Source organism: Mesoplodon mirus (genome assembly GCF_964341445.2).
Source record: "Mesoplodon mirus genome assembly, chromosome: 4".
In the NCBI taxonomy this organism is placed as follows: domain Eukaryota; kingdom Metazoa; phylum Chordata; class Mammalia; order Artiodactyla; family Ziphiidae; genus Mesoplodon; species Mesoplodon mirus.
The window spans coordinates 19082341-19105927 of record NC_138979.1 but is presented as its reverse complement, the minus strand read 5'-3'; the positions used below and the strand labels follow the sequence as shown (position 1 = coordinate 19105927).

The 23587-nt window shown below is 39.5% G+C and overlaps 2 protein-coding genes across 8 annotated transcripts in view; one reads left to right on the top strand and one right to left on the bottom strand.

Moving 5' to 3' along the window:
* Nucleotides 1–20493, bottom strand: part of ACBD5 (acyl-CoA binding domain containing 5) — a gene marked incomplete at its 3' end in the record, with an annotated part of 33963 nt that extends 13470 nt beyond the window's left edge. For 2 of the 7 annotated variants that reach the window (XM_082616637.1, XM_082616639.1), the window contains exons 1-9: nt 19289–20493; nt 18932–19100; nt 15504–15624; nt 11924–11996; nt 8921–9035; nt 3759–3893; nt 2631–2834; nt 1791–1897; nt 305–572 (exon numbers count right to left, since the gene is read on the bottom strand). In XM_082616637.1, coding sequence (XP_082472763.1) covers nt 305–572; nt 1791–1897; nt 2631–2834; nt 3759–3893; nt 8921–9035; nt 11924–11996; nt 15504–15624; nt 18932–19100; nt 19289–19303 — 1207 coding nt within the window. In that variant the 5' untranslated portion in view covers nt 19304–20493. Of the gene's footprint in view, nt 1–304; nt 573–1790; nt 1898–2630; nt 2835–3758; nt 3894–8784; nt 8818–8920; nt 9036–11923; nt 11997–15503; nt 15625–18931; nt 19186–19288 lie in introns of those variants that run through there. The other 5 variants (XM_082616635.1, XM_082616641.1, XM_082616636.1 and 2 more) reach the window with 5 other exon arrangements.
* A 175-nt stretch (nt 20494–20668) lies between these two features.
* The window catches only part of ABI1 (abl interactor 1), a 128241-nt gene continuing 125322 nt past the window's right edge, over nt 20669–23587 (top strand). Inside the window, exon 1 of the mRNA XM_082616645.1 lies at nt 20669–20802. The gene's annotated coding sequence lies outside the window, so the exon portion shown is untranslated. The remainder of the gene's footprint in view (nt 20803–23587) is intronic.

The window sequence follows — 23587 nt, the reverse complement described above, 5'->3', positions numbered from 1 at the left end:
AGCTGGAGCAATCAGTGAGCGCTCAAGGAGGTGATACAACATAAATTTGGCTACCTTAAAAAACTGCATAAAAGATGTGGAAATAGACATGTTTTCTCCCACACCTTCAAAGAATACACTGCGATGCCCTGTAGAGTCAAAGGAGAGAACCAGACATAAAGGAAAATGGTCAGATGTTCCGCGAGGATAACTCTCAACATTCCCTTTGCAGAGGGACAGTCCTGGTGCCTCTCCTATCTAGAGCCTCCCCGTTTCATTAATTCGTTTATAAAGACAGTGAGAACAAAAAACAAGCGCTACACACCTCTCCCTCTCCTGACGTTAGAGAATTCCTCACTTTCTCCAGCCCGTTTCTCTCGGTGCGGCGCTCCACTGTTACTCCCGCCATCCTCTCCTCCGTGCTTTACTTCACCTTTGCCTTCCACTGCTGCCGCCTGTGTGTCCCCACTGTTGCCATTCCCAGGAGATACTTGAACATCTTCAGGAAAACCAGAACTTTCCAAGGGCTGACTGGGATTACCACCCAAGTAATAGCGAAATGGTCCATTGTTTGACGTAAAGCTATCTAAAGACTACAAACGTAAAGCACGTAGTTATACACCACAAGGTTTCCATGACAATTGAAGAATGACTGGTTTTATAAAGCGGTATTTTTTTAATGTTATTATAGAAAATATTATTTTTCTAAAAAATGTCTTCAATTCATATTCTGCCTCCCATCTGTAGGGGAGAAATGGGATAGAGATGATTTATATACAAGCAAAGAACTGAGATGTTTGGCAGTGAACTGTGCTCGTGACTCAGTCATTCATCCAAGAAACATTTCAATATCCAGAGTTACTGTACTCAAAATGCACTGTCACAACACTGTAAATCAATTATACTTCAATAAAATTTAAAAATAAATTTAAAAAATTTTAAATTAATTTAATTTTAAAATAAAACAAAATAAATTTTAAAAATTTAAAAAGCACTGTGTTAGAACAGCGGTGGGGAAAGACCAGGGGGAGGATGTAAAAACAACAAACATGGGCTTCCCTGGTGGCGCAGTGGTTGAGAGTCCGCCTGCCGATGCAGGGGACACGGGTTCGTGCCCCGGTCCGGGAAGATCCCACATGCCGCGGAGTGGCTGGGCCCATGAGCCATGGCCACTGAGCCTGCGCGTCCAGAGCCTGTGCTCCGCAACGGGAGAGGCCACAACAGTGAGAGGCCCGCGTACTGCCAAAAAAAAAAAAAAAAAAAAAAAAAAACAACAACAACAAACATAAATATAGCTGTCAAAACCACCCTGGTCGTTATCAGAAAAAGTTGTCAAAGAGAAAAAAAAAATTCATGTACTTTTAGTGGTTTTCCAAATGTTAGTTTTCAATACCAAATCTTAATTAACTGAAATTTGAAAAGTATTTCCACTTAAAATTTCAGTCCAATGTATTAGTCAATGTGAAGAACAGATTTATTTGTTTGAAATTGTTCACTCTTCTTGGCTGTTATCAATGTCTCAAACATAAGGACTAGCATAAGGAGTTCACCTTCTGCCTCCCATCCCACCTCTCTCAGAATATTTATAAATGTAAATACATTATAAATTATAATATTTAAACATTTTTGAATATTTAGGAATTTTATATATTTTTTAAGTCACAAAAAAACAAAAATACAAATGTTTAAACATGTTAGAAGTATGTTTTCAAAGTGGTGAACAGCATACACATCTGTTATTAACAGAAGTTATGCATGGAATTCTGATATATCACTTTGAAAATTTACCAATTAAAAAATGTCATTTTTACCTCTTCTTGTCCAAATTGCTCCATGGAATCACAGTAAACTTCACTGTCTGAATCACTCGTCAAATGCTGAATTGCTGAAACATCTTCAACATGATCATCATTTACATCTAAATATACACAAATGTCCAGGTAGAATAATTATTCTCTAATTGAAGACAAATGCATTTATTACATTTTCAAAATTTATCTGCTCTATATTATTTTCATATTGGGAGATAAATTTGATTTACTTTCTTTTAACTTACCAAAATTTTAAATTTAGTCAGTAATTTTTATGTAAAAAGATTACAAAGTATTTTATCATGGAATTATAAAGACACTGTCCAGATCAAACTTATAAAAACCTATTAACTTTATAAGAAAAAACTACCAGCTAGGACCCTAAATTTGGGATGCAACTGTGCACATTTGGTTGTTATATTAAGAAATGGTATTTCTTGGTTTCTCTAGTGAATTACAGCAATGTCAATAATTCACTGTATACACACTATAGGCTCACTCCTAGAGCCGTAAATTATGAAACGACTATACCTTATTTTGCTGACCTGAGAACAAAAGTATCATATAATTAGAGATGTGAGTTAAAAGAAAAAATTTCAAAGATCTTATTTTTAAATTCCATACAAAAACACAACAAAAAATATTTCAAGAAAAATATAAAAGCCTTGGCCCTATTTCGGTCTTTCAAAGCTATAAACCCTTATAATATTAATAAACCTTAAGATGTTACTGAATAGAGGTTTTAAAAATTCTCAACAGCTCCTAAATATCCTAAAATTATTAAAAGAATATATTATTCATAGGAGAGAAGCCAGAGAAACAACTTTGATGTGACAGTACCTTGGTGAACGCAGACAGCAGTCTTTTCAGTTTGCTCCAAGTTTTGATCTACAGATTTTACTGTCTCAGCGCCTCTGCCATTCAGGGAAGGACTGGCATGAATGTCGTTCTGTACACCCTGAACAAAGCTGTCTTTTTCATAGCCATTAGTGACAACAATTTCCAAGTTCTTATGGTCTGCAGATTTCTTCATCATTTTCTTATCTTTTATGTGAAAATGGAGAGATTCATAAAAATTCACTGTAGGAAAACTTCTGTACACTATGTTCTAATATCAGGTAGTCATTTCCCCAGCCTATCATAATCCATTTGAAGGGCTTCCTACGTGGATCAGAGAGATGGGATGCTCCTTGAAAAGGGGCTAATTATATGCTGAGAGCTCACCCAAACTGTGTTGGTTTCAAAACTGCTTCAGCTCCCTGTGAATCTTCTAGAACCCCTTTTAAGAGATAAATCTCTTGAGGTCTTTTCACTCCTTCAGGCATAGGCAAATTGCTCTATGAGACCCAGCCATATATAGGTCTACATAGCCAATAAAAAGAGCCTTCAAAGAAGGTATTATTTGTCAGCCTTTACTGGAAAGTGAAGGCAAAACTAAGCTGTATGGTTTGTTTTAGTGTCTTTCTGCGTCCCCTTTCTAAACTAGTCTCCCCAAGAATCACTGGTACTCTTACTCACAAGGCCCCCCTAATGCAGTACCCCACGATTCCAATGTTCCCTCTTCGTCAGAATCTCTGCCTGTATCCTATTCTCTGGAATCCATGCCATTCTTGACAAGATATTGAGAATTTAACTTGTCTCCTCTCCTTGGTAACATATGCATATTCATATGCATATGCACAATACCTTAAATGAATACATTTCTAATGCAGCATTTCAGGCATTCCATCTAGAGGAGTGGCCTATCCTTGTTTGCCTTCAATTAACATCAATCCATTTATGCTTAAGGTTGGCTGTCCCTGAACTCTGTAGTAGAGCCTCTTGGTCCACAACGAACCTGGTTATAGGGTCAACAGCCCACATCCCTCCACGTGTCCTAATCGCACACAATGCCAAATAAGTCCAAACCTCTCCATAGCCTTTCGCCTTAGTTAATGTAGAGTGATTAGCTCATAACCCAAAGATTACCGTTATCACTTTGTTCTGCTCCTTTCACGCCTTCCTGGGCCTCCTCTTCCTCAGATTCAGCTCCACTATCGCTGCTTTCAGCTTTACCATTAAGAGTTTTGGCATTTGGTGTAGAAGTTAGAACATTACCAAGATCTAAAATATGAAATGACCATTTAATCTGTAATGCTATAACACACAATCATGTTGTAATTTTAAAATAATACTGTAATTCACAAATAACTAATAAAATAATATTGAAGTAAAAAGTTAGAATTTTAACATATAATGAACAGTATTATTTTCTTTGACAGTAAATATACGTACATTCCATTAATTCCTCCAGTTATCAGTTCACAACAAAATGATAAAGCTATCTTAAATCCTTTCTGAACAAGGCAGTGGATAAATTATTTTTAAGGTAACATCGATCAAAATGTAAAGTTAAGAGATGAATGATCTTTAATACACAGTAAATGAAGAGACAGTTGCTATAGGCTAGCATGCTGAAAACATAAATAGCTTTGGCCCTAAAAGCAATCTTATCAATATTATAGGTGGACTACATTAAAAAGTTTTTTTTTAATAAATTTATTTATTTATTTTTGGTTGCGTTGGGTCTTTGTTGCTGCACGCGGGCTTTCTCTAGTTGTGGCGAGCGGGGGCTACTCTTTGTTGCAGTGCGCAGGCTTCTCATTGCAGTGGCTTCTCTTTGTTGCGGAGCACGGGCCCTAGGCACACGGGCTTCAGTAGCTGTGGCACATGGGCTTCAGGAGTTGTGGCTCGCGGGCTCAGCAGTTGTGGCTCACAGGCTCTTGAGCGCTGGCTCAGTAGTTGCAGTGCACAGGCTTAGTTGCTCCGTGGCATGTGGGATCCTCCCGGACCAGGGCTTGAACCTGCATGCCCTGCATTGGCAGGCGGATTCTTAACCACTGAGACACCAGGGAAGCCCCTAAAAAGTTTTTTATCCTTTTATTACCTTTAGGGCTTCAGGTGCACAACTTACATTATTATGTCTTTACAGTTAAGCTTTTTAAAAAAAAAAAGCATTAGTAAATGTGATTCATCACTTAAAAAGGCAAATTGTCCTATTACCCAAAGTCATACCTTGAGAGTAAATACATGGAAGCTTCTCAAACATTAACATGGATAGGAATCACCTGAGATCTAGTTAAAAGGTAGGTTGTGAATCAGTAAGTCTGGGGTAATCTAAGATTCTGGATTGCCATAAAGCTCCCATGTGATGCCAGTGCTAATGGTTACTAGACCCCATTCTGTGATACTGGGAATTATAGTTCTGTAACTCTGAGATACTGAAGGCATCCTAAGTGGCTCTTGGCTAAAAACAGTGGTCTTCCTCCATAAACTTCTGGGCTTTATTTTCAATTATATAAGTCCATTTTGGATGCTGCCATGCATCCCAAATAACATATAAAATCTCCATTCATCTTAAACAGTCAGGCCTATATTCTTATTCTTATTATATTCCCCAATTAGTAGAATTAAGGAGTAAAATTTCAATTCTATCATAGGCATTATGGTCTATTCTCTCTTAGAGAATCATGATGGCAGCATAGCTTTTGAATCTCCCTTACTCTTTCCCTGACCACCAGAAAAAAAACAAACAAACAAATGACAAAAAAATAAATAAAAAACAGAAACACTCACCACCCACAGACACCTTCAACAAAACAAAGCATCAGGGAACCCCCAAAACCCCCATCAGATGGATGGTTGCAGCAAAACTGCTTGACAGCATCACAGCAGTTCTGTGACGAGAGTTGCAGAAAGCACAGAGAATTACTAAGCCCTACTCAACATCCAAAAATCAACGGCGTACACCCTAGTAATAGACGAAAGGATAAAAGCCACAAGATTATCACAACGGATGCAGAAAAAGCACTTGACAAAATCCAATACTCTTTCATGAATATAACGCTGAAGAAATTGAGAATACAAGAGAATTTCCTCAATCTGATAAAGGGCATATACGAAAACTCACTAGAATCATACTTAATGTTAAAACACTGAATGTTTTGTTGCTAAAATAAGGCCATGGCCGCTGAGCCTGCGCGTTCGGAGCCTGTGCTCCGCAATGGGAGAGGCCACAACAGTGAGAGGCCCGCGTACCGCAAAAAAAAAAAAAAAAAAAAAAAAAAAAGAATCCACCTGCTAATGCAGGGGACACGGGTTCGAGCCCTGGTCCAGGAAGATCTCTAATGCAGCAGAGCAACTAAGACCATGTGCCACAACTACTGAAGCACGTGTGCCTAGAGCCCGCACTCTGCAGCAAGAGAAGCCACCACAATAAGAAGCCTGTGCACCTCACTCAACAAAGAGCAGCCCCTGCTCGCCACGACTAGAGAAAGCCTGCACACGGCAACGAAGACCCAACGCAGCCAAAAATAAAATAAATTAATTAAAAAAAAAAGGACAAAGATGTCTGCTTTTGTCATCTCTATTTAACACTGTACTGGAAGTTCTAGTTAGGGCAATAAGGCAAGAAAAATAAATAAAAGGCATCCAGACTGAGAAGGAAGAAGTAAAATGATTTCTGCAAATGACATGCTCTCATACATAGAAAATCCTAAGTAATCTACAAAAAAACTATTAGAACTAATAAATGGTCAAGCAAGGTTGCAAGATACAAGATCAATAAAGAAAAAGTAATTGTGTTTCTACAAGCTACCAACAAACAATCGAAAAATGAAATTAGAAAATTCAATTTACAATAACAGCAAAAGAATAAAATAACTAGCAATTGAAAGAAATTAAAGCACATTTAAATAAATGGATTAGAAGACAATATTGTTGAAATGACAATACTTCCAAAACTGATCTATGATTCATTGCAATCCCTAACAAAATTCCAGCTGGCCATTTTTGCAAAAACTGACAAGCTGATTCTGAAGTTCATAGGGACATGCAAGGAATCAATCAATAGTCAAAAATGGGAATTCCCTGGTGGTCCAGTGGTTAGGGCTCTGCACTTCCACTGCAGGGGGCGTGGGTTCGATTCCTGATCAGGGAATTAAGATCCCGCAAGCCGTGTGGCACGGCCAGAAAAAAAAAAGTATAGTCAAAACAATGTTGAAAAAGAACAAAGTTGGAGAGCTTACACTTCCTGATTTCAAAACTTACTATGTATATATATTCTGAAAAAGCCCATGTGACATAGATAATCTGTTCTACTGGGCCTAAACGGCTACTTTTTTTTTTTTTTTTTTTTTTGCGGTACGCGAGCCTCTCACTGTTGTGGCCTCTCCCGTTGCGGAGCACAGGCTCCAGACGCGCAGGCTCAGCGGCCATGGCTCACGGGCCCAGCCACTCCGTGGCATGTGGGATCTTCCCGGATCGGGGCACGAACCCGTGTCCCCTGCATCGGCAGGCGGACTCTCAACCACTGTGCCACCAGGGAAGCCCTCAACGGCTACTTTTAAACAAGATGCTTTATTTAAGAAACAAACTGAAGATTGCAAACTGTCTTGCAACTTGGCAATATCTTACAAAATTGGAAACACTTATCAAACGCCCACATCCTTTGATCCAATGATTATATTTCTAATATAATTTCTTACAGATATACTTCCACATATGTAAAGTAACATTTGTACATGGTTATTTTCAGCAGCATCTTTTGAAGATCAGAAGAGGAAACAGGGCTTCCCTGGTGGCACAGTGGTTGAGAATCTGCCTGCCGATGCAGGGGCCACGGGTTGGGGCCCTGGTCTGGGAGGATCCCGCATGCCACGGAGGAACTGGGCCCGTGAGCCACAACTACTGAGCCTGTGCGTCTGGAGGCTGTGCTCCGCAACAAGAAAGGCCGCAATAGTGAGAGGCCCGCGCACCGCGATGAAGAGTGGCCCCCGCTCGCCGCAACTGGAGAAGGCCCTCGAACAGAAACGAAGACCCAACACAGCCAAAAATAATAAATAAATTAATTAATTAAAGATGCCTTGTGAATGGAATGCCAGAAAACAAAAAAGGATGGCCAGGCTGATTTTTTTTTTTTTTTTTTTTGCGGTACGCGGGCCTCTCACTGTTGTGGCTTCTCCCGCTGCGGAGCACAGGCTCTGGACGCGCAGGCTCAGCGACCATGGCTCACGGGCCCAGCCGCTCCATGGCATGTGGGATTTTCCCGGACCAGTTCACGAACCCGTGTCCCCTGCATTGGCAGGCGGACTCTCAACTGTTGCGCCACCAGGGAGGCCCCAGGCTGATTTTTATTTAAAACATAAATAACTGTCATTTAGAATGACTCTTAGAGCTCATTTCACTCTGTTTTCTAAAACAATTTAAAGAGCAAATGTTTATGGTTAATACCAGCAAGTCTGCAGATTATTCAGCTCCTGCTAGTATGTAAAAAGATAAGACTTTCAATTCGTTACTGAGAACATGAAAACTGAACTCTGAAAAAAAAGACCAAGTGAGGTGAATTCACTGATGTCTTGTTTTAGCTAGCTACACTAGAGTTAAACCATACTATAAACATATTCACTTAAAATTAGCTAGCAAGTCATTTCAGCCATAGCAATATAATAGCTAATATAATTAGCTAATATAATTCATAAAGCAAAATAGAAAATATGAAATATGAATCATAAAAATAAAACCATGAATTCTGTTATAATTTTGTATGCAAATGAACCATCTGTCATGTTTTAATAACCTAAGGGTAAAAATTACGGTTTATACCAACAAGCACCTACTGAATAACACAGGGAACTCTGCTCAATATTCTGTAATAACCTAAATGGGAAAAGAATTTGAAAAAGAATAGATACATGTATATGTATAACTGAATCACTTCACTGTACACTGAAACTAACACAACATTGTTAATCAACTATGCTCCAATATAAAATAAAAATTTTTTTTAAACTCCGAAAAAAAAATTAGGGTTTATAATATTTTGGAACTTTATGCAATGTATTTGCTTAAAAGAAAACTCTTGAGTGAAAAGCCCATAAGTTATATAAATTTGTGCAGAGTTCTTTTGGCATATAAATTTTAAACCAAAGTTTCACATGGATTTCATTATTCCTACCTTCTAGGTATTTAGAGATTTTCTCCACTCGGACTGGCATGTGAAAGTAAAAAAAAAAATTAGACATATAATATAAATATTAATGCATGCATAATGTATCAGCTGCTGAATGAAAAACTAGGTAAAAGAGTCCAACCTGAGGTTAAATCAGAACTTCTGCCACCCTTTTTGTCTTCTACAATTTCATAAAACGGACCAATGACATGTAGCAATTCTTCAACTTTTTCAGTCATTGGCATAGTTTCAAGAATCTGTAATCAAAAGAAACAAATCCTGTGAAAACCAACTATTAATGTGATCCACACTAGCACCAAATAATATATTTATAATTTACTTACTGATAACTTTGAGATTTGAAGTGCTTTTATAGACACCTGAAAGTATCTATGTTAATTACATATTGATGCATATACCACCCTAGGAAAATTTCAAGTAAAAATTTAAAAGCCTTCTTATTTTGAAAACTATTTTACATAAGCTTCGTGTAAAATTTTATACAATAAGCTATAGATTGTGCATTAAGCACTAAAGGCACTAATGTAAAATAAAATAGAAAATTTTGGGGTTAGAGTAAAATTATTGTGTCTGTTCTTTAACACCAAGGTAGTGTTTTCTTTTTGTTTTTTGTTTTTTTTTTTTGCGGTACGCGGGCCTCTCACTGTTGTGGCCTTTCCCATTGCGGAGCACAGGCTCCAGACGCGCAGGCTCAGCGGCCATGGCTCACGGGCCTAGCCGCTCTGCGGCATGTGGGATCTTCCCAGACCGGGGCACGAACCCGTGTCCCCTGCATCGGCAGGCGGACTCTCAACCACTGCGCCACCAGGGAAGCCCAAGGTAGTGTTTTTAAAAGGGTGTTAAGTAAAGTAGGAAATGGCAACCATTTTCAGACACCTCCATAACTACGGGCCAATTTAGAATCATCAAGTTTAAAGAGCAAGGTAAATTAGGTGAAAAGTATTCAAATAAAGAGCCATCAACTGATGACTGACAAAATAAAGTATTTCTATATATGGAATATTTTGCAGATATTAAAAAGACTATGATTAGTTCTGTGTGTGCTGACTGGAAAAATATCTATAAATTTTTTTTTACAGGCAAAAAGCTAGTAGCTGCACAGTATGTTTAATATGATACCATTATTATTTTCCTTTCTTTTTTAAAATAATAGGATATATATATACACACGTCTTTTCTGTATCAATCTACAAAATACAATTAAAAGTAATTACCACTAAATAGTTAAAATGGAGGGAATGAGGAAAGATTATAACAATATTTAAAGAAAAAAGAATGTTATCAAACCAAAGCTGTACATTATCGTTCTCTCTCTGCTTTTGAAAGACTCCTTTGTTCTGCTACTGATATACTTAACAGCCAAAAGAACTAAGCTCTGACCTCTTTTATAGAAAAACAAAGTCCACCAAATAAAAATTGTGAAACTGTAACAAAGTGCACAACTTTGAGCAATGTAGAAGACATTAAAACAAAACAAATTACTCTGAATCTACCAAATAAAAATTACTACAGAGATTAATACTATCAAAGCATCTGGCAAAAAAATATTCCTTTTTTACATATTTTCTCTATGTTCAAAGAATATTTAAGATTATTATACAGATCTAGATTTCACAACTTCCAATCCATTACCAACATAGCAATACAAATGTTCCTTTATAAAAAGGCAGTAAGATCGGGCTTCCCTGGTGGCGTAGTGGTTGGGAGTCCGCCTGCCGATGCAGGAGACACGGGTTCGTGCCCGGGTCCGGGAGGATCCCACATGCCGAGGAGCGGCTGGGCCCGTAAGCCATGGCCACTGGGCCTGCGCGTCCGGAGCCTGTGCTCCACAGCAGGAGAGGTCACAGCAGTGGGAGGCCCGTGTACCACAAAAAAAAAAAAAAAAAAAAAAAAAAAAAGGCAGTAAGATCATCTTACTGATGATCAAAATCAAAAATCCATGATTTCTTCATTAATTTGCTCCTTGAAGAGCTAGTTAATAAAGAATGCCCTCTTTACTAGTTACCAGAGAAACTAAAAGTATCCTTGTCTTATTCTGCTTCTGAAGGATTTTTGCATTCACAGAAAAATGCTTATTACTGATAAATCCAGTGATAGAAACATCTCAACTTATGAGTCAACACTTGTATGAGAACACTGTTGGGCAGTCTTGTTACCTATTTCTCATAAAAAGTTTCAAAACAGAAATGTTTTCAAGACAGCCCAGTTAAGTCCCACACTCCTGAGTAAGGGAAATCAGTATTTGAAAAGATTCCTATCTATATACTTCCCGCAGAAGTCAACGATAGAGAAAGATAAGAAAGATGAAAAAATGAAAACACGGGACTTCCCTGGCGCCACAGTGGTTAAGAATCCGCCTTCCAATGCAGGGGACACGGGTTCGATCCCTGGTCCGGGAAGATTCCCACATGCCACGAAGCACCTAAGCCCGTATGCCACAACTACTGAGCCTGCGCAGCCCACAAGCCACAACTACTGAGCCCGTGTGCCACAACTACTGAAGCCCACGTGCCTAGAGCCCATGCTCCATGACGAGAAGCCATTGCAATGAGAAGCCCACGCACCACAATGAAGAGTAGCCGCTCGCCACAACCCGAGAAGGCCCGCATGCAGCAACAAAGACCCAACACAGCCAAAAATAAATAAAATAAAATAAATAAACTTATTAAAAAAAGAAAAGAAAATAGCATGTCCCCACAATGTGACACATCTGAAGGAAAAAACATTTACCTCAAGATGAACTTTGATGAGACAGATAAAGCCCCGATAAGCTCAATAATCTAGATTCTATATTCTAACATATTACAATCTCTTTGTTCCTAAAAACAAAGCAGCTAATTTGCTTGATAACAAAACTAAATCAAAGCTGCTCTAAATAGGGACCTCCCTGGTAGTCCAATGGGTAGGACTCTGTGCTCCCAGTGCAGGGGGCCCAGGTCCAATCCCTTGTCAGGGAACTAAATCCCACATTCATGCCGCAACTAAAGAGCCCACATGCCTTAACGAAGATCCCGTGGGCCACAGCTAAGACCCGGCACAGCCAAAATTAATAAATAACTAAATATTTTTTTTTAAAAAACTGCTCTAAGTAGTTTTATTTTCTATTGTGAATTATTTTCCCTACCTTTTTCATTTCTTCAACGTATGCAATCATGGCTTCCTCTTTGGTCATATCACCCAATGAACTCCAAGCATCCCTAGAAATAAAAATATCCAATTAACTACAGAAAGACACCTGATTTCAATTGCTCAGAATACAATTTATAGTTATTGCTATAGGATCATTAATTTAAAACAGGCTTTACTTAAAGCTATATTAATGTTTCCAAAGGATCTCTTTAAATGCACCACCTTGAAGAAAAATATCACAGTGAATAAAATGGCAAATTAAATAGTAGCTAAAACTAATTAGTACAAAACCTATCTATAGACCATAGATTATAGGGACTACATTATATAGTCTCTATAATCTCTATATACATTATAGAGACCGTAGACTGTTCATAATTATTTGCTAAGAACTCTTTAAAAGTCTTCGGGCTTCCCTAGTGGCGCAGTGGTTGAGAGTCTGCCTGCCGATGCAGGGACACGGGTTCTTGCCCCGGTCCGGGAAGATCCCACATGCCGCGGAGTAGCTGGGCCCGTGAGCCATGGCCGCTGAGCCTGTGCGTCCGGAGCCTGTGCTCCACAACGGGAGAGGCCACAACAGTGAGAGGCCCGCATACCGCAAAAAAAAAAAAAAAAAGTCTTTATATCATTATAAATAACAGTGACAAAAATGAACATTTTAGAAACTCTACATGAACTGTCACAGTCATGTTTCAAATAAACAGAAGTTTTGGTTTATTTTCTTTTTATTTATTTATTTATTTATTTATTTATTATTGGCTGCATTGGGTCTTCATTGCTGCATGTGGGCTTTCTCTAGTTGTGGCAACCAGGGGCTACTCTTAGTTGCGGTGTGCGGGCTTCTCATTGCAGTGGCTTGTCTTGTTGCGGAGCACGGGCTCTAGGCACCTGGGCTTCAGTAGTTGTGGCTTGCGGGCTCAGTAGTTGTGGCTCACGGGCTCTAGAGTGCAGGCTCAGTAGTTGTGGTGCACGGGCTTAGTTGCTCCACGGCATGTGGGATCTTCCCGGACCAGGGCTCGAACCCGTGTCCCCTGCATGGGCAGGCGGATTCTTAACCATTGTACCACCAAGGAAGCCCATGCCTGCATTCTAGAGCCCGCGCGCCTAGAGCCCATGTTCCACAGCAAGGGAAGCCACCACAATGAGAAGCCCGCGCACCGCAATGAGGAGCAGCCCCCGCTCGCCACAACTAGAGAAAGCCTGCGGGCAGCAACGAAGACTCAACGCAGCCAGAAGTAATAAATAAATAAATTTATATTAAAAAATAAGAGTCTAACTCTTGAAAAATGGAAAAGGTTTCTTACTTCTAAAAAAAAATGAAAATGTAAGGGACAGGAAAATTTTAAAGCCTCAAATAATGAGAAGAGCCCTTTGAAATTTTTGCCTAAAAGAAAACCTCTCATTTTACAGATATCTTCCAGAAGCAGTTTAACTCCACCAAAGGTCAATTCTGAGGAAAATCATTAAGTAAATAAATAAATTTTCTTCCAACAACTTAAATAACATATTGCTCTTACATTTAACCTAATATGACTAGTCATAAAGATCTTAAAGGAAAGTACATGACTAAGAAATCCTCAAAGATGAGGTATCACCTCACACCAGTCAGAATGGCCATCATAAAAAAATCTATAGACAATAAATGCTGGAGAGGGTGTGGAGAAAAGGGAACCCTCTTGCACTGTTGATGGGAATGTAAATTGATACAGCCACTATTGAGAACAGTATGGAGGTTCCTTAAAAAACTAAAAATAGAACTACCATATGACCCAGCAATCCCACTACTGGGCATATACCCTGAGAAAACCATAATTCAAAAAGAGTCATGTACCACAATGTTCGTTGCAGTTCTATTTACAATAGCCAGGACACAGAAACAACCTAAGTGTCCATCGACAGATGAATGGATAAATATGTGGCACATATATACAATGGAATATTACTCAGCCATAAAAAGAAACGAAATTGAGTTATTTGTAGTGAGGTGGATGGACCTAGAGACTGTCAAACAGAGTGAAGTAAGTCAGAGAGAGAAAAATAAATACCGAATGCTAACACATATATAGAGAATCTAAAAAAAAAAGAAAAGAAAAATGGTTCCGAAGAACCTAGGAGCAGGACAGGAATAAAGACGCAGACATAGAGAATGGACTTGAGGACACGGGGAGGGGGAAGGGTAAACTGGGACGAAGTGAGAGAGTGGCATGGACTTATATATACTACCAAATGTAAAATAGCTAGTGGGAAGCAGCCACAGAGCACAGGGAGATCAGCTCAGTGCTTTGTGACCACCTAGAGGGGTGTGATAGGGAGGGTGGGAGGGAGACGCAAGAGGGAGGCAATATGGGGATGTATGTGTATGTATAGCTGATTCACTTTGTTATACAGCAGAAACTAACACACCATTGTAAAGCAATTATACTCCAATAAAGATGTTAAAAAAAAAAAAAAGAAATCCTCAAAGGAGTTTAAGGACTTCCAATGCAGGGTGAAGAAACTTAGCCATCAAAGCATGTGGCTCTTAAAGACTTACTCTGCCAATTAGCACACTCTGTTCCTGACGTACATGACGTATGGTCATGTTAGACATCAGACATCCTGTTAGACATTTGTCACCTCTTCAATAGTGTTTAAGAACATCAAATGTTAGTCAACTGGAAACATGGCAGAGGTATTTTGTGATTCTATTAAATATAGTAAAACTGAAATTTCTATTCAAGTACAGTGGGATAAGAGTGACAGCTTAGAGAAAAAGTAAGGCAGAACCTGAGTCATGCTTCTAGTTATTTATTATCTCAATGGCTCAAAGCAAACAAGGTCACCTGACAAGCAAGAGGTCACTCCTCTTCTTGGCAGGTAAAAGAGGCAGGAGAGTCTGTTGTTTCTTTAATGTAGTTTGGGACTTATTCTTGGCATAATAAAAAGAACAAACTCCATAAAGAAACACTAATTGAAAATGCTTTTATATCTTTGATAAATCTACCTCTTTTGGTTTTATTGTCTTCTTTTCTTCCCCAAGACCTTCCTATTTGTGTGAAATTTTGTTAAGAGCACACAGAGGGGGCTTCCCTGGTGGCACAGTGGTTAAGAATCCACCTGCCAATGCAAGAGACACAGGTTCGAGCCCTGGTCCAGGAAGATCCCACATGCCGCGGAGCAACTAAGCCCGTGCGCCACAACTACTGAGCCTGCACTCTAGAGCCGACGAGCCACAACTACTGAGCCCGTATGCCACAACTACTGAAGCCCGCATGCCTAGAGCCCATGCTCCGCAACAAGAGAAGCCACCGCAATGAGAAGCCCGCGCACTGCAACAGAGAGTAGCCCCCACTCACTGCAACTAGAGAAAGCCTGTGTGTAACAATGAAGACCCAATGCAGCCAAAAATAAATAAATTTATTTTTTAAAAAAACCCTTTTTTAAAATAAAAAAAAAAGAGCACATAGAGGATAAAAATGTATCCAGTACCTAGAATACTTTGTGCACAGAATAATCCATAACCACAAAAGTAACAGTCATATGATAATTATGTCATTAAACTCAAAATTCTTTCATAGCTCTCTACATAAAATTACCATTTGTATCTTCCAATAGGATCCCAGAATCCAGGCCTTGATAGTTTACAGGGTCCTTCAGTTGCCTGCTTATAAAAGCTATAGAACTTGAGCATCATTTCATTTGTTGGCTGGAATGAACCTATTGGAAACATACATTAAGTGAGATCACTTGGAGAACACAATTGATGAGCTAATGCTTAGCTTACTAACAGTGATTTTTAATATTTCATTAATAGTTCAGACAACTTATTCTTATTTTACAGAAACAAAAGTTATGGCTCAGTTTATTTCTTTGATTTGAAAAATCTCTGAGATTTTATACTTTAATAATAACACCTAATATAGTTCAATAAATAAGAGAATAAACGAATAAACATGTTGTAGATGTAACCAAAATAACTGGCAAATGTCATTAAAAAAAACAAATAAATTAAAATATAGAATAACTATATCATGCAACTGTAATAAGGTATTTCTATTAAAAAATGGTGACAAACCACACTGACTAGCACAAACGAAAGTTATATGTATATTATTAATAAAACTGCAACAGTAAGAAATTCAACTTCTCTTGGCCAAATTTCCAATTTCTCAGGGGATTAGGAACTTTGGCTAAAGCCAACCAGTGTGTACCGTGGTAGAAAAAGAATTAATCCAAGATAAAATAGATTTCTCACTTCCTACCTCCATAGTTTTGGACATGCCAATTTTTTGAGGATCAGTCTTCACATGTTTCTAGCTTATCAATAAACTTTTTTATGTTTAAAGTTTTCAAATTGTTTGAACAAGTGCTATAAGTTGCAATACTCTTAATGAGAGAGAAAAATTGGAATATAAATGTTTTATAATAACTAACTAGCTAAATAATTATGATATACATAAATTATGGGATTATTTATAACTACCACCCTTAAAAACTTTACTGTAGAAAAATATAAAAAATAGCATGAGAAAAGTTTCAAGATCTACTACAAAATGAGAGTTAAACAGCAGTTTAAAACAGCATATCCAGCGCAATCCATTTTTACAAAATAAGTACTTATATACTTAAAAAGCAGAGTAGAAGGAAACATGTCAAAATGTTAAGAGGATCGATATCGCTGTCACATATAGATTACTTCTAGTTTCTTTTTTGTTTATTTGCATTTTAGAAAAATTTACATTTATTGTGCATTACTTTTGTTCCAAAATTTATTATGAAAACAAAAATTTAAACTGTAAAAAGATGTTTTTAAAACTTCATAGATTGCATAATAATCTGATAACATGCAGTAATCAAAAGCTAGTGGTTTATAAACATTGTGCAAATTACAACACAGACAAGCTGAGAGCTGGTGTTTCAGGTTTGGCCAAGAGTGAGTAATTAATTCCAAAATCACAATAATAAATTATCTACACAATATATGCTCATTTAGGAGTAGCCATTAGATACAGTGTTTCAATGATATAGTCTTTATATAGCAGAGGGGAAAAATATGGAGAAACTATAGTTAAAAATGGTTACCTATTTAAATGAAAACATCAAAAGCCTCATGTCATAATATCTTCAGTAAGTCAATCAACTGAGATTTAAAAGTTTATTGGTTAAGGTGAGTAACATATACATCAGGTTAGAGCAAAAACTAATAACATATATTGAATATATTCTGTGTATAAGACACTAGATAAAGTATAGTCTCTGTCCTCAAGGTGCTCACACACAACATCTTACAGAAAAACCTGAACAAACTTTTTGGCCAACCCAATGCATTTGATATGTATGTTTTTAAAACATTCTATAGGAAAATAAATTTCTAAAGGTCAAGGGCATACCAAACATAGGTGCTATAGGATTCATGATAACTTTATGCCATAGATAAAGATTAAGCAACAAGCAACAAAAAAACTATAAGAATATTTGCAAAATAATCCAGGACAGATGACACAACTTAAAAGTTTTACTATAAAACTATTTAATGATTCATTATAACAATACTTCTGCTTCAATTATTATCAATTTAGTTTCAGGAGATAATAGTACAGCACTGAACATTGCCCCACCCAGCTGCCCTTTGGCAGAGGTTCTTAACTGGCAATACCTTCTTAAATGTTATATACACACAAACTGTATTTACACTTACATGGGTTTCCTAATAAGTGATATATGGTGTCAGCAAAGACAGCAAACTATCATCAAGTCTAGCTCTATCAGTTTTCAAAAAATATAAAAACGTGTGGTTTAGAAGTAAGGATGAAGGTACCATTTAAACAAAACTCTTAGAATCATGCCTTCCTGTAAACTCTCTTCATCAGACATTTAAAAAATCAATACCTAAATAAGTTCCTATGTTATTTCTCTACACTTTGTTCATTCACTCTTTTCTTTCAATCCCTCATATGTATGTCCTCCTCCAATTTGGTGTTTGAGATTACAAAAGGAAAGCTATTTTGTATATATTTGTTTTCAAAACCTTTTGTATCTACACTTACTGAATGTTTGTTAATGGTATTGAACATTCATTACTTAGCCAAATGATAATTAATGAAAATAGGGAACATGACATTAAATACTACAGTAATATATTAGTGTTATATTCAGTCAGTTTTACACTCTGGCACAATGAGAGTAGTTAAAAGTATCATTAAAAAAATACACATTTATTGTGGAAAAATACACGTTTATTGCAGAAAGATATGAAGTGAAAAGTCAAATTCCCCCTTTCCAAGCCTCTCCACCGAAAAAAAATTTGAATAACGGCCTTAAACTTCCCAACGTTTGTCAAAGACATAAAATTAAAAATTCAAAAAGCTCTGCAAAACCCCAAACAGCATTAATATGAAGAAAACCATACCAAGACAGATCATAATCAAACTGCTCAAAACCAACGATAAAGAGAAAAATCTTGACAGAAGCCAGAGAAACGACAGGTTAAATATGAAAGAACAGCTCCAATGACTTTTCACCCAAGTTTCAAAGGTCCCATATGAGTATGAAAAAGAGAACACTAGGACCATAGAACAGGTTTTTTTTTTTAAGTAGTAAATATATATATACTTTTTAAACAAGAGAAATCGTTTTACAAATGAATATAGTTGTTCTTTCCTTTCTTTCCCTTCATATCAAAAGTTCTCAAAAAGTAGACTTTGTGAGTATGCGGCCCTAGGCATCCCCATCCCAGATTTTTAAAAAACATACCCAAATCCGCAGTCATTAAGGGTCTTTTCGACAACAATATAAACTGCTTAAAATATGGATAATATATTTGTCTCAGGCGTGAAAGATCAGCAGGCAATTAATTCCCATCCGACACCTCCCCTTCAATTACATGCCCTCTCAACGCAAAAAAAGAAGTAGGTTAAATAAGCAAGACTAGAAGCAGAAAGAAGGCTAAAGGAGGTGAGATTCAGAAGCTGGGGCCTCAAGCCTCTGCAGAAGGCTTGTCCAAGCCGGGCCTAAGTGCACGTACCGTTTTTCGGCAAACTCTGGATCACCTTCACCGCCGCCTCAAACCGGGTTTCATGCACGGATCTCGTGTCCGCCATCTCCAGCCTCCAGCGCCGGCCCCGGTCCCAAGGTCTGTCGGCTGGAATCAGGCAGCAGCAGCAGCACCAGCTTTCCCAAGAGCCTGCATGAAACTGGAACATGGGGCGCAGCCGCGGATCAACATGCCCAAAGGGAGGAGGACCCGGAGCGCAGCTGGTCAGTTCCCCGAGGCCCTGCCCTATCCAGGCCACACAGTCTGAGATGGCCCGGCTCCTTCCTCCTCCCCGGGGCGTGACCTAGGCTGGGGAGGCCGGGCCGCCCAGACAGAAAAACAACTCACCGAGAGGAAGAGCATCTCTAGCAGAAGGCGGAGGGGCCCCGGGCACTGGTGGTCGCTGTGCCGCTGACCCACTGGCACGGCCCTGGCGGAGCAGCCACACCCCCCATCCCGGCGAGGTCCGTCTGTCCGTCCGCGCCCTCCCCGCAGCCCCGCCCCAGAGTCTTGGGGGGACCCACTCGCTACAGCCACCGTCGCCGCGCAGCAAACTCCACCCACCCGCCCAGCAGCCTTGGCGATGACGCGCGCCGCCTGTCTGTCCCTGGAAAAGGGCCGGAGAAAGCGGAAGAGCAGCGAGATGGATCGGCAGAGGGCCCCAGGCTCGCTGTTTGAACAGGCCCGACCGATGTGTCGGCACCAGGGCAGCCGAGGCGGGGTGGCAGCACGTGTGGGCACCGCTGGGCAAAAAAATGACTGTGGTCCCCAGCGCCTGTCCTCTCTTAGGTTAAGGTTTGAGAAAGGTGATGGGACTTAAGCAAAGAGCTTTAGATCCAGGGAGGCCTGGTGCGAACCTTAAGTTCTGCCATTTAAGTTCTGCGACCGAGGGCAAGTTACTTAGCCTCTCCAGCGGCAATCTTCCTAACACCCGAAAGGGTACGTGAAAGGATTAGGGATGCTGGATGGAGGTGCTTAGCAGCGCTTGGCTCGCAGGTCTTTGACAGCTTTAGCCGCCCCGAGACAAGGACGTCCGAGCAACAACCAAAGAAGAGGGGAGGTTGCCTGCTACTTAGACTGGGCGGGGGGAGGGAGAGCACCTTCCCTTGCACCAACCCCGACTTCGAACCCCAGGGATCCGGGCTCCGTACAGCTCCAGCCCGAGCTAATGGGCGACAGGGCGTGGGGGAGGGGCGATCGAGGGACCAGTACGGATCATCAACCCTAGAAAGAGGTACCCTGGGCCTTCACCTTTCTAGCACATCGCCCCGCGTCCTCAGGCATCTAGGAAGCGCCCCCAGGCCCAACGCGGGGGTACTGCTATAGGTTCTGGGGGTGGAGTTCTGCGGCCCGGAAATCCCAAAGTCGCCAGGTCCCTTTGTCAGTTCGGGATGGGTTAGGAGGGTGACTAGTCCAAATCTAGGCGCAGACTCTAAGTTACTCTTCCCTTGGAGCCGCAGTGCCGGCATTTACCTTGGTATTGCCGGGCTAGGCCTGTCCGATAAGGTCCCCGACGCCCGCCCCTCGCCCTGCCCCCGCGGGCTTGTGGGAAATGTAGTCCCCGCTCGGGCGCTTCCGGACACCTCCCTCTGGCGGCGGGCGTTCCTCCCACCTGTTCCGGTTCGTTTTCTCTGTCCCGCAGATGCTGGAGCCATTGTGACGGAAATCCCGCCTTCTTGCTGCGTCGCACTTTGTGCTACTTCAAAACACCACATCCGCTTCCAGCCAAAGGGATGGACACTCAGTGGTACCTTTCAGAGGTATCCCGGTGGGACTGGACTGGAGTCGGAGAACTGGGGTCTTATTTCTTGCTCCTGATGCTTACTAACTTTGAGATCGTGTGCTGTTAGATTACCGTCCAGGTAATAGAAACTACGGCTTACTGAGTGCCTGATACTTGCCAAGCACATAACATGTATTCCAAAAACGCTGTAGGGTGTTTGTCAATAAGGAAATTGAACCATATTAACTCATTTGCCCAGGGTCAAGTAGCAGTAAGTACAGGAGCAAGTAGACAGAGCCAGGAGTCAGTCAATGCAAAAAACTCTTGCTTTATATCTTGGACTTTTTCCAGGACTCCAGAGTGTAAGGAACTAACAGTGTCCAACTAGGGAGATTTTATGTGTTTAATATCTACCGTTTCCTCTACTCTTTCTATGCTCTTTTATTATATAACTTTTTCAGTTCCAGTCAGTCGTGCATACTTATAAGAGGGCTTGGGTATTCATTTCGTATCTAGGACTTCATTTTAGCAACTGTTCATTAAGCTTATGTAATAAGCGAATTTACAGTACATTGGTCTTTAAGTTATGAATAAGAATTTTTCTGCTAGTGATTTCTGTTGTATTTCCATTTGCTGGTACTGTGAATTTCCAATCAAGGAGAATAGCGTAAGGAGAAAAGAAATTGAGGTTATTCAGGTAAAGGTGTTTAAAAAGTAGCCCCTTCTTGTAACTGTGCTGGTTTAGATGTGGTACTTCCTACTGAAATGTAATGATGAATATGATGCATTGAATCAGTTCCTAAGGTGCCTTCCAATTATGTAATCCTGTAATTCTACCTAAAATATATCTCATGGAACACTAATGCCTTTTAGTACTTTCAGTACAGTGCCTAATATGAAGCATTTATTTTAAATTGAGATATATTGACATATAACAATATATTAGTTTCAGGTGTACAACATAATGATTTGATATTTGTATACATTATGAAATGATCACTGCAGTAAATAAAGCATTCTTTTTTTTTTTTTTTTTTTTTTTGCGGTATGCGGGCCTCTCTGTTGTGGCCTCTCCCGTTGCGGAGCACAGGCTCCGGACGCGCAGGCTCAGCGGCCATGGCTCGTGGGCCCAGCCGCTCCGCGGCACGTGGGATCCTCCTGGACCGGGGCACGAACCCGTGTCCCCTGCATTGGCAGGTGGACTCTCAACCACTGCGCCACCAGGGAAGCCCGGAAGCCCCCAATAAAGCATTCTTGATCATGTGTTTCTACAGATATTTTAATTAAGAATGGGTCCACTTCTTACGCATGACCACAAGAAAGGTAAAATAGTACGTTTAAGGGTTTTAAGAATCATAAAGGAATAAATATTAAAATAAAAAGGATTCTTTTAGGTGCTCCTTCCTTTGCAAACATTTTAAAAGTCCTGCTGTGTCTCATGTAATGTCATTGACACTGAAGTTACAAAGCCTTTCAGGGAACTCAGTCTAGTGTGGGAAACAGACATGTAATGTAATAATTACACCACACCGCAGAAGTGTTAAAACTGAAAGATATAAAAAACACTATATTATGTGTACCAAAAGTCAACTACAAAAGTGTTCATAATAGCACTGTTTGCTAACAGCCCAAACCTGGAAGCAACTCAGTGACCATCAGCAGTGGAATAAGTAAATATGGACCACTGAAGAGCAATGAGAGCAAATGAACTACATCTGTTCAGCATCTTCTGTGAATCTCAGAGGCACAAGGAAAAAGAATCTAGATTCAAAAGAGACCGTATTGTATGATTCTGTCTACATAAGTTTCAAACAGGCAAAACCAACGTATGTTCAAATTCAGGCTGGAGGTATAGTGTCTGGAAATGGGAAGAGGGAACTTTGAGGTTCTAGTATTGTTCTATTTCTTGAGTTAGGTGCTTTTCACAGGGGTACAGGGGTATGTTCACTTTGTGTAACTACTGAAATGCATAACTAAGATTTGTTTATTTTTCTTTGTATATGTTATCCTTCAATTAAAACTTTCATTTAAAAAATTTAAGTGCCATGGGAACAAGAGAAAGATTAAATCTATGTGACAGATGAGGGGGATGTCACAGAGGAAGCAACTTTTTAGCTGGTTCTTCTGGAATGGGGAGAGAGTCATTCTAGGTAGAGGTAGAAAAGCTAAAACAAGTGATCATTTTGTAATGTATAGAAATATCGTTATCACTATGTTGTGCACCAGGAACTAACATAGTGTTGTAGGTCAATTATACTTAGAAAGAAAAACAAACTCATAGAAAAAGAGACCAGATTTGCAGTTACCAGAGGTGGGAAGTGGAGGGAGGAGGAATTGGATGAAGATGGTCAAAAGATACAAACTTCCAGTTATAAAATAAATACTAGAGATGTAATATACAACATGATTAATACAGTTAACACTGCTGTATGATATATATGAAAGTTGTTAGAGTAAATCCTAAGAGTTCTCATCACAGGTAAAAAAATACTTTTTTCTTTTTTGTTCATTAAACTTCCTGTGATAGTCATTTCAAGATGTATGTTAAGTCAAATCATTATGCTGTACACCTTAAACTTATACAGTGCTGTATTTCAATTATATCTCAGTAAAACTGGAAGAAAAAAAGCTAAAACAGTACACCATATGTGATTAGCAGCAAGTTTGTTCACATGATGGCAGCATTGTTATGAGGGAAGGTGGGTCAAAGGACTGGATGAAAGGTCAAAGCACTGATTGAGGCCGACTTGAAGGTCATATATGCCATGCAAAGGAGTTTGTACTTCGTTATGAATCCATGAAGACTATTTTTGTATCAGCTACAGTTTGGTTAGGAAAGCAGAACTACTATGATTGATACGGTATAAGAGATTTTTTTGGGGGGGATTTATTTTTGTATGCGTTGGGTCTTCGTTGCTGCGCAT